Genomic DNA, 11,169 nt, shown 5'->3' with positions numbered 1-11,169 from the left:
CATTCACATCTGTGGTGACTGAGTGAGGTGAGGGCTGAAACATGACAGTACAAACTTATTTTTATCTTATTTTAAGATCACTCAGTCAAATATCTTACTTTTCTCTGTAGATTTACTGTTTATTTAAGCTGTAATCGTTTCACAAAGTTTTCCTTAGGAGGAACCCCAGGTGCTCGTCATCATGACCGCGCTCCGAAGGAGGGGTCGCGCGCACAGACGCGCTCCTGCAGAACTAGATGAGCGGGTTCACGCGTAACGTACAGTGATTTAAAAGCCATTTATTCGCACTGTACACACACAGAAACGAGATGACACCGGCTTTATTCCTTTAACCTGCTCTACTAAGCCTTTTCAAGATGTTTGGGTAAGTTTAACCACTTTTCTTATAGCCGTTAACCGTTTTCAAACTATTCGAGTTAACGTTACTCGTGTTTGGGAGAATCTCAGCGTTTTCCCCCGAAGAAATATAATCTGAATATACGTTAGTTGTTATTTTTTCATTATTACTTGATTATTATAATATAAAACGACTAAGAATGCTTGTGAAAACAGCTGTTGTTATCTATATCCAGTAGTAGTTCATAATTATAGTGATTCATTTGACGGGTTTTATCAATATAACACCGTACTGAGAACCAAAGGTAACCGTGTTTGTCAATAAAATATTCATTAATCAATAAACGAACTGATCATACATTTAAAATATGGCACATTTTCTTAAAATATATAGAAAGAGAAGTAGAAGTGTAAAAATAATATTATCACAATTGATCCCAACATAAAGAAGGAATTTGAGTTTGTTTTATATCACTATTTATTTCTATTATTATTATAAAAAGTGATTGACAAAACACAAATATATATTTTGACACTCATACTTCTCTTTTTATACATGTAAGTGATTGTTAATTCCTCATTTTAGTGTTTTGTATTATTGTCACTATTGTTTAGTAAATGTATTATTACCTAATGGTTTTGGCATGAATGTTAAAGAAGAACTGGTTTAGTTGTGTTTTCCGGCTGTAGTCAGTGTGTGTCTGTGAAACTGAAGGTGTTTGAACACTATACATGTTTGTCACAGGTGTGTGTACATCATGTGAAACAGGTCAGTCAGGTGCGTGGAAATGCCCAGACCATTTCGCACGACCCCTGACCCCTCGTGCTTGACCCCGTGACCCTAACGATCAGGAATGGATGTCCACATGCACAACAGCCGGACTCTGCACTACGGCCTGAATGACTGCGCTGTGAGTATGAATAGACTCAACTCGATTACTTCTATATGATGAAAACACAGTAAAAGCCATACGATTTCAAATCGTTCCAGCAATTCAGACTCAAAGCCAAGAGCAATAACTTCAGCCAGGCCAAACCCAACCTTCTTTGGATCAAAAACATTTTTGTGAGCAGTGGAAATACACACTGATTCATGCACAAGCGGAGAAACCAGTTGGTTGACAGGACGGTCTTTGTGTCAGGGACAGGTGTGGTGTGGTGTGTGTGTGTGTGTGTGTGTGTGTGTGTGTGTGTGTGTGTGTGTTACTCACTGAGCTCACAGAAACCATCCTGTAGTAAAGGCAAGAATGCAGTCGGGCGGCATGTCAAACATTAACACATCCGCAGAAAACCAGCCGGTTCTGAATGACTCTTCAACACACTCACTCTCAGATACCTGCAGGATGAGCAGCACTATTATTAGAAATCGTAGAGTTTGATTTGGTGATTCGAACAAGCCTAGTTTGACATGACTTGATTCCTAATAGGGCTGCACGACATTGGAAAAATCTGATATTTCTATATTTTATTTCTGCGATAAATACTATGAATACAGTTTCACAAGAAAAGCACTATAGTTGTCTAGGGAGACTAACAGTAAGCAGGTACAGATATTGAATAACCACAATAGAAAAAAAGCTTTTCTTACTTTGTTTTGTCTTGTTTTTATAATACGAACATCAATCGATTCTTAGAGCAAATAAAAATATTGATTTGTTTTGACCGTCAAGAAAATAAATCACAATTAAGAGATTTTCCTCAAAACAAGCTAATTATCTGCCAGTTTGGTAAGTGAAATAATCTGGTTTTCGCTTTGAAATGTAGATATTTAGACTAGAAACAAGACAAAAATTAAAGTAAGATTTTTTTTTTGCATAAATCAAATAAATACAGTGATTAAATATAATTCAGTAGCTCCTGCTCAGCTATAATTCAGACTCAAGATTGCATATCTTTGTGAAGTGACCATTTCGGTCGCGCACATTGTGATATCGAAGCTAAATGATAAATTGTGCAGCTCTAATTCTTAATATCACTTCATATCACATTTTTGTGAGTGTGAGTGGTTACAGCATCTTTAACATTTTCTTTCCAATAAACAAAATCCACTCCTCAACCCCGCCAGCCCACCCAGAAAAACACCCACCCCACCCCCCAGCGGTGCCAAAGTCCATTGTCCCACAAATAGCATTGCGATCAAGACAAATAACTAACAGAAAATTATATATATATACACATATAAACATAAGACACACATATCTGCAGCACACACATCATAAATACAGGGTATATTTACAGTCTATAATATTATAGAAAATAATACACATATACATATGCGAACACACATACCAACAGTACATACATACATCCATACACACATAGTAATACACAAACAAAAGTAAGTAGAAATCCACATACTATCAGAGATTTAAAGATTAAAGTTGTTGCACATTCATTTCTATTATCTATGAGTCTTTCTGCCAATTTGTCTGCAGCCATTTTCCACGCATCAAGAGATGAAGCTCTAGGTTTATTTATTCTGGCTATTGAAAGTTCTAATAATACTATATTATAAAACTGAAATAGCCACTGCCGAATAAATAAAGAATGCAGAGGAAGCCATGTTTGTTTTTACACATTTTTTTATAATAATAATAATAATAATAATAATGTCTATTTTATATAGCTCCTTTCCATAACAAAGTAAAAAACAAAAACAAACGTATGTCTCATTCAATGCATCATACATTTACACTGATGCTACTACATTTAAAATGATTTACAATTATCACATTAAAACAAACTGAATGAAACCTATAAAACCAAGTAGTTTGAAGAAGAGTGGTAACTATTCCGTTGACAATTAATTGTGTGCACATAGTTAAAGTTTGGTGTTATGAACAAGCTCCGTTTTGCATGAACGAGTCCCTAAATCACGTGTCGTTGAGGATTACAATCAAGCATTTTTACACATTTTTTAATAATAATACGTTTATTTCATATAGCGCCTTTCCAGTGCTCAAGGATGATTTACAAGATGATAAAGTAAAAAATGTTTTCTTATTACACTTAAAATGAACTTGTTGCTGACGAATGAAACATATAAAACCCAGTGGTTTGAAGGACAGTGGTACAAATTCAGTATTTTGTACACATAGTTAAATTTTGCCGATCAGAACATGCCTCATTTGGCATGAATGATTCCTTAAATCACGTTTTGTTACAATTAAGCATCTTTACACATTTTTATTAACAATAATACTAATACTAATAATAATATCTTTATTTTATATAGCTCCTTTCCAGTGCTCAAGACAACTTTACAAGATGATAAAGTAAAAAAACGTGAAAAAATTCAGAGTATTTCCTATTATATTTTTCTTGTAGATGAAGTATTATTAATTTGATAAAAAATAAAATAATAATAATAATAACATAACACCCTACTGACGTGGTCCGTTGTTGCGCTAGTAATCCCGCTCCGTACGAGAGGAACCACGGGTTATATATAATATATACATACATATGGAGAACATGAGACTGTTTCCTGTGACGCTCCAGAGACAGACGAGTCTTCGCTGAGGCCAGCTTCCAGCCTCCGCCACTGAGACTGCAGCTCTGCACAAGACGTTTGGCCAGTGGAGAAATTAAAATGGTCGTGCCCAACTGAGCCTGGTTTCTCTCAAGGTTTTTTTTCTTCACTTCCGCCTTTAGTGAAGTTTTTTTTCCCTCTCCGCTGTCGCCACTGGCTTGCATGGTTCAGGATCTATAGAGCTGCGCATCGTTGGATTTGCTCTTCAATATTTGGACTCTCAGTAGTGATTATTAAACCACACTGAACTGAGCTCAACTGAACTGAACTTAAACACTACAAACTGAACTACACTGTTCCTATTTACTGTGACCTTTTATGTGAAGCTGCTTTGACACAATCTACATTGTATAAGCGCTATACAAATAAAGGTGAATTGAATTGAATTGAACATATACCCAGGGGCGTAGCAACCGGGGGGATGGGGGTTGGGGGATCCGTCCCCCTCACATTTAGAGACAGACCATTTAGAAACAGGTGATTAATAATTATATGAACATATGATCTCATATAGCCGCCCCCTCCATTTTTAAAATGCCCACTACGCCCCTGCATATACCTTTCAATTGTCTACAGAACAAACCACTGTTGTCCATTGACTTATTAACAATGATTATTATGTCCTAATTGCCCCAACTTGCCTAGTCAAGCCTTTAAATGAGACTTTAAGCTGAATACTAATGTCTAGCAAAATAACTAGCTATAATATTATGCACTGACATCATGACAAAGGCAAAAGTAATCACTATATTATGTTTAACTATTAAATCTATTATGTTTAATGGTTGAAAATAGGGCGGTCATGATATCTGTTTATTGTTGTAGGATATATTACACCAAAATATATTGCCATAAATGATATTATTGTCATTTTAAGACCACTTTATGCCACTCATTATTATATAATGACAATATAACATCATCACAATGCGAGTACACTCATCCAAAAAACACATCATATTTCAATCTTATGAATATTTCATGTAATTATAGTCATTTGAACAGTTTAATGAGACATTCAGACAGTGAAAACACATATCCTAAATAAATAATAATAAATGTTCAAGAGGTAAAGAGTAACAGAGGCTAAGATATCTGCTGCCAGATCTATATTCAGCTGTCATACACACACATGAAGATATACTATAGTAATTTACAGTAAATACTACAGTATTTTTAACTATACTGACACTGACGCCTCCAATAGAGATAGAGATGTTGTACAATAAGCTAGATCTGGTTTTTATGTATAGTTAATAAATGTTGTATCACCAAAAAGGATTGAGCTCATGTCCATGTGTTGTGCGATGAGTCCATATATTGATTACTGTGACAGGCCATGCTGAAATGTGTTGAGAATATCTCTGTTAAACAGCGCTGAGGAAATATTTTAATTTCACATGAGGGCTAATCATTCGTCTGACAGTATAAAATGGATATACAGAGTGAATTTTCTGCAGATCATGTTAAAAATGTATGAAAGCCATTATTTGTGTGCTGAAAAAAGCAGCAGACTGCAGTATAATACACTGGGGTCATTTGAAAGCTGAAATGTTTACACTTATATGTCCATGGTCCTGCGTTAGTGTGGTTAGACAGTTCAGATGATGCTCTCTGTCTGTCTCTGTGCGCATGAGATGATTGTGCGGGCTGTAATGTGATCAGTGTTTGAACAGTCTGATATGCAGAATCTGCTGCTCCTCTACAGTCTAATGGCTTAAACTGAAGCTGATCCACAAAGGTGAAGCAACAGCAGTGAACAGAGGAGCCGTTCAGGGTGAAGGGTGTGTTCAGGGGCCCGTTCAACAAGCAGACTACTGTTCACACACACACACACACTTGCGCACACACGCACATTTTCTCTCATGAAAACACATACACTCACACTTGCAATTACACACACACTCTCATGAAGACATACATATACACACACTCATGAAAATCACACATACATTCCCACACGCAATTACACATACAAACACACACGAAAACACACACATACTCACATACGCAACCGCACGCACACTCTCATGAAAACACATACACACACACACACGCAATTATACACACACACACACACACACACACACACACTCTCATGAAGACATACACATACACTCCAACACGCAATTACACACACACACACACACACACACACACACACGAAAACACACATACACTCACATACGCCATCACACACACGCTCATAAAACACACATACACTTCCACATGCAATTCCATACTCATGAAAACACACACACACACACACACACACACACACACACACACACACACTCATAAAAACCCATACATTGCACATGCAATTACACACACACACTCATGAAAACACATACATTGCACATGCAATTACACACACACACACACACACACACACACACACACACACACACACACACTCATAAAAACACATACATTGCAATTACACAACACAAACACACTTCATAACACAGACACTCGCAAAATACACATACACTTGCAATTACACACACAAGATACTTAAACTAATAGTCTCACACTACACACACACACACACACAAAACACACACTAATACTTTCACACAAAACACACACTAATACTTTCACACAATACACACACTAATACTTTCACTTAGCCACAACACAGGACCTCGGTTAGCATCTCACTGATAGCATAGCGTCCCCTTCACTATACTGGGGCATTAGGACTCACACAGACCGCAGGTTGAGCGCCCCCTGCTGGCCTCACTAACACCACTTCCAGCAGCAGCCTAGTTTTCCCATGTGGTCTCCCATCCAGATACTGACCAGGCTCAGCCCTGCTTAGCTGCAGTGGGCGACCATGTGAGAGTTGCAGAGAGCTAGCTGCCGGCCTAACACAAAAGCTATTTTGAAGAAAGCTGAAAAGCGGTAACCATCGACTTCCATAGTACAAAAAACAGATATTATGGAGAAAAGAAGTGCTGAAAAACATTCTCCGAGTTGAACGGCATGAAATATAAGAGCTAATCAATGTCTTCAGCTGTGTGTGTGTGTGTGCACACTTGTGGAAGTAAATAAATAGATGGAATGATGGGAGTTTTATGAGGGTGCAGACTGAGTTTTCCTCCAGTAACACACTGTGATCTGTGTGTGTGTGCAGGAGGATGATCTGCAGTTCCTCAGTTTGGAGGAGAGGGAGTGTATCCAGTTCTTCCAGGAGACCATCGACTCCCTGGAGGCGCAAGAGCAGCCGGAGCAAAGAGGAAGAGGAAATGGAAGAGGAAGTGGAGCAGAGTGGCAGGTGGAGAAGCAGGAGACGCGCGCTTCAACACAGCACAGTCCTGCAGATCAGGACATCATCGATCTGGTCCACCCGACAGACCACACACACAGACCCACAAACACACTGACAGGTACACACACACGCACAACAACTGTACTGTGTTGAACAACTGTACTTCTTCTGTTGAACACGAAAGATGATACTCTGAAGAAAGCTGAAAACTGGTAACCAGTCTGGAACTGGAAGTCAATGGTTACAGGTTTCCAACATTTTTCAAAATTTCTTCTTTTGTGTTCAATAAAGAAACTCATAAAGCTTCAGCTTTGGGTGAACCCCTTATAAAGTTGCTGTCTCTCTAGTGAGACACTTACGCTTACTTCACTACATTGCAATCAAATCTTAATCTAACCAAAAACATTAACTGGCTCCCTTTAACCTGTGGGACCATCTGTGCTGTGCCCTAATATACAGTTAAAGTCAGAATTATTAGCCACCCTGTTTATGTTTTCCCCAATTTCTGTTTAACAGAGAGCAGATTTTTTTTCAGCACATTTCTAATCATAATAGCATAAAAAGCACCCTAAACAATTAATCCAAAATATTTTAGCCAAGCTCCGAGTACACCTTCTCAGCATCCATATCTGACACTTAGCAACACTAAGCAGGAGGGGGAGTCATCGAGATCTACCTGAGCTCAAACTCCCCTCTCGCCCTGCAACGGGAGGGAGCCTAGGGCTCGAGGATCTTATGAGCTCAGGGCTCTCTCCCGCGACAGCACGCCAAACAAGCTTCATAATCCATCATCAGCTAAGTGTGAACTCTTTAAATGATGTAATTAAATAAGAAATAAAATGTAGATATAGAAATTGTAGCAGTGGAAAATAGAACAAAATATCTAATAGTTTAAATATTTAAATATAGAAGATAAAGCTATAGAAAATAAAACAATATATATATATATATATACACTATGTACAGTGAAAAAATGAAAAGAGCTGAAGTAGAATTTAAACAGAAATGTCCTGTGAAGTTGGCCAATCATTTAAACTGAACATGTCATTTTACATCTATATTCAAAAAGTGGGGCCAACAATAAAGAGCTTAAAATAATTTGAATGCATTTCATTTAAAGAGAACCTATTATGCCTCTTTTTAAAAGATAAATAAATAAACAAACAGTAAAACAAGTCTCTGATGCGCCTAGAGTGTGTGTGTGTGAAGTTTCAGCTCAAAAATAATGTTTTCTTGCTCTCTGAATCTGACCCTTTCAGGTTTTGATCCTAATTGTGGCGTTTTGGTGACTGTCGCTTTAAATTCAAATGAGATTGTGCTGTTTTCAAAAGAAGGCGGAGCTACAAACGCCTGTCAGAATAGTGGCAGGTTGAAAAACAAGACTAATGTTCTATGCTAATGAGGGAGAGATGGTCACTAGTGGGCGGGGCTTTCTCCCTCTGATGACACGTACAAATGGAAAATGTCAATCAAATTGTTTTATGAAGTTTGATTATTAAACTAAAATTAATACATTTAATTATTAGAAACTGGTTATATGTAGACTGTTGCCACACAACTGTGTTTAAATCCCTTATCCCTTATAGATTTTTGCTTAAGAGGTCGCCTTTAAGTCAAAATGGCATTCACGAGTGTCAATACAAGTGTCAGTTTTAGCCCTGAATGAAGCCATTCATCATGTGTTCTTACGCAGCTGTAAATGTGTTGACAGATTTCCGAGAGCTGGTTTCTCCTCCAGAGACTCATGTGAAGGCCAGACGAGACTCAAACACATCAGACAACCAGCGCAGGAGCAGTCTAGAGCTCCCACAATCCCACAAACACGGCCCTCCGACTCACGCCAAGCCCACACGCCTCCCCGAGAGCATCAGCCTGCTGCTGGGCAGCCGCGAAAACATCCCGCACTCCATCGCAGCCGAAGCCGTGAGCGTGCAGGAGCGGCGTGCGCTAATGCTAGCAAACCTCAGCGGATCAGCGCACCCTCTGGATGGAGGAGAACCAGCGTGTGTACGAAACCTGCCCATGCGCAGCGTATCGTTTTGCGACCCAACGCCGGATAAATCCAGAATGGAGGCGCTTTCCAAACTCGGACTCGCTCAGAGACGAACGCAATCCGCCGTTCACACTCTTCCAAAAGAAGAAACCAACGCTAAACCTGCAACGATGAGCACTGAAACCAGATTTAACCCCAAATCTGACACTCATTCTTCACCAAGAGATGCAGAAACCAAAGCTAAACCTGCTACGAGGAGCGATAGCATTGACAACACATCCAGATTTAACCTGAAGCCTGACATGCACTCATCTCCAATAGCAGAAATCAAAGCTAAAAGGAGCGACAGCATCGAAAACTCATTCAGATTTAACCCCAGATCTGAAATTCACTCCTCTCCAGTTGAAGAAATCAGAGCTAAACCTGCTACGAGGAGCGACAGCATTGAAAACTCAACCAGATATAACCCTAAAAATGAAATTCACTCCTCTCCAGTAGATGAAACCAAAGCTAAACCTGCAACAAGGAGCAACAGCATTGAAAACTCAACCAGATACAACCCTAAATCCGACATTCACTCCTCTCCAGTTGAAGAAATCAAAGCTAAACCTGCAACAAGAAGCAATAGCATTGAAAACCCACACAGATATAACCCTAAATCCATCATCCACTCTTCCCAAAGTGAAGAAACCAAAGCTAAACCTCCAATAAGACGCAATAGCACTGAAAACACCACTCTCAGATCTGACACAGACACTACAGATCATCCCAAATCTACTCCAATGCTAACCAGCGCTGAAGTCACTCACAGCGGCTTCAACAGCTTCGGTGGAAAGAGCATCACTCTAAACCCCATGACCTCCTTCAGAAACGAGTCTCCGTCCATCCCAGTGGCCAAAACAGAAGCACCGGAGGTCCATCTGAACAGCTTCGGCGGCAGATCCAGAGTCGTGAGCCTATCCGAACACACCCGACCCAAAACCTTCAACTCTACGACTGATGACAGGAGCTCCAACCCAGAGCCGTCCTGGAAGAAGCAGGCGCCCACTCCTGCTCCGAGACCTCAAAAAGCACAGCCTACAAGCGGCCCACGGCCTCCAGCGTCCCCAGAGCACCGCCGCAAGTCTCTGCCCAAACAGTCCTTCCGCACTCAGGGAATTACGGTGCAGTTTTCAGGCCGCGGAGCCACCGATGAGGCCCGGCGGGACGCTCTGCGCAAACTGGGACTGCTAAGAGACACATCCTAAAGCTCAAGGGTATGTCAGCATTGCAGCACAGCCTGTAGAAGTACGCTGCATTCGAAAAAAACCCTGGCATTTACTACTTTTATTAAACTTAATTAGCATTTATAAACGTGACTTACACACAAAACACCACTTCCCATGCAAACAAACTAATTAATGTAATCATGTTCATTAATCACGGGCTCATATTATCATGGCAGCTCTGAACGCCCTTACTGTGTTGCACAAATAAAAATATTGAGCCAAAACAGCCATTTGTTATGTTGAGATAACGAGGAAACGAGAGAAATTAAAAATAAATGAATGCATGGCCTCTTAGGACTTCTGTAAGTCTCAGCTCCTTTTTAAAAATCGAACTTTAAGCCATATTAAACACACAATCGAGCAACTTAAGACTGGTTTTGTGGTCCAGGCTCGTATCCTGAAGGCAGTTTGACAGAGTGGAACATTCTAGAATCCACATTCTATGATGTCATAAGATTGATAAGTTCCGCCTCCTTAGAAGATCCACACCCACTTCTAAGTCACTGCCTGTTTAGAACTGTCAATCATACTACAGCTCTTAAATGTCAGCCAATCAGAGCAGTGGGCGTTTACTTTTGAGTCTACAATTGTCCACGCCCATTCAGTGTTCTGCAGAGTCAAAAACAGCTCAGATAATGATAAATGCTTCTATTTTTGATGATGATCTTCATAATGTTATAAGTGCACCTCAGAGAACTGAGCATTAATAAACACTGAGATAGTTCATGACCCCTTTAAGAGTTATAAAAATAACTGTCTTCAAAAT

At 39.5% G+C, this 11,169-nt stretch overlaps 1 protein-coding gene across 2 annotated transcripts in view; it reads left to right on the top strand.

Annotated features, from left to right (window-relative positions):
- The first annotated feature begins 224 nt into the window (after positions 1-224).
- The window catches only part of LOC130223436 (specifically androgen-regulated gene protein), a 13,157-nt gene continuing 2,212 nt past the window's right edge, over positions 225-11,169 (top strand). The window contains exons 1-4 of one of the 2 annotated variants that reach the window (XM_056456270.1): positions 225-364; positions 1,106-1,247; positions 7,008-7,260; positions 8,854-11,169. The exon at positions 8,854-11,169 is cut by the window's right edge and continues 2,212 nt beyond it. In XM_056456270.1, the coding sequence (XP_056312245.1) occupies positions 1,191-1,247; positions 7,008-7,260; positions 8,854-10,382 (1,839 nt within the window). In that variant the 5' untranslated portion in view covers positions 225-364; positions 1,106-1,190 and the 3' untranslated portion in view covers positions 10,383-11,169. Of the gene's footprint in view, positions 365-1,081; positions 1,248-7,007; positions 7,261-8,853 lie in introns of both variants that reach the window. The other variant, XM_056456269.1, reaches the window with a different exon arrangement.

The sequence above is a fragment of the Danio aesculapii genome, chromosome 4 (genome assembly GCF_903798145.1).
Source record: "Danio aesculapii chromosome 4, fDanAes4.1, whole genome shotgun sequence".
In the NCBI taxonomy this organism is placed as follows: Eukaryota; Metazoa; Chordata; class Actinopteri; order Cypriniformes; family Danionidae; genus Danio; species Danio aesculapii.
This window is presented reverse-complemented; position numbering and strand designations above follow the sequence as displayed.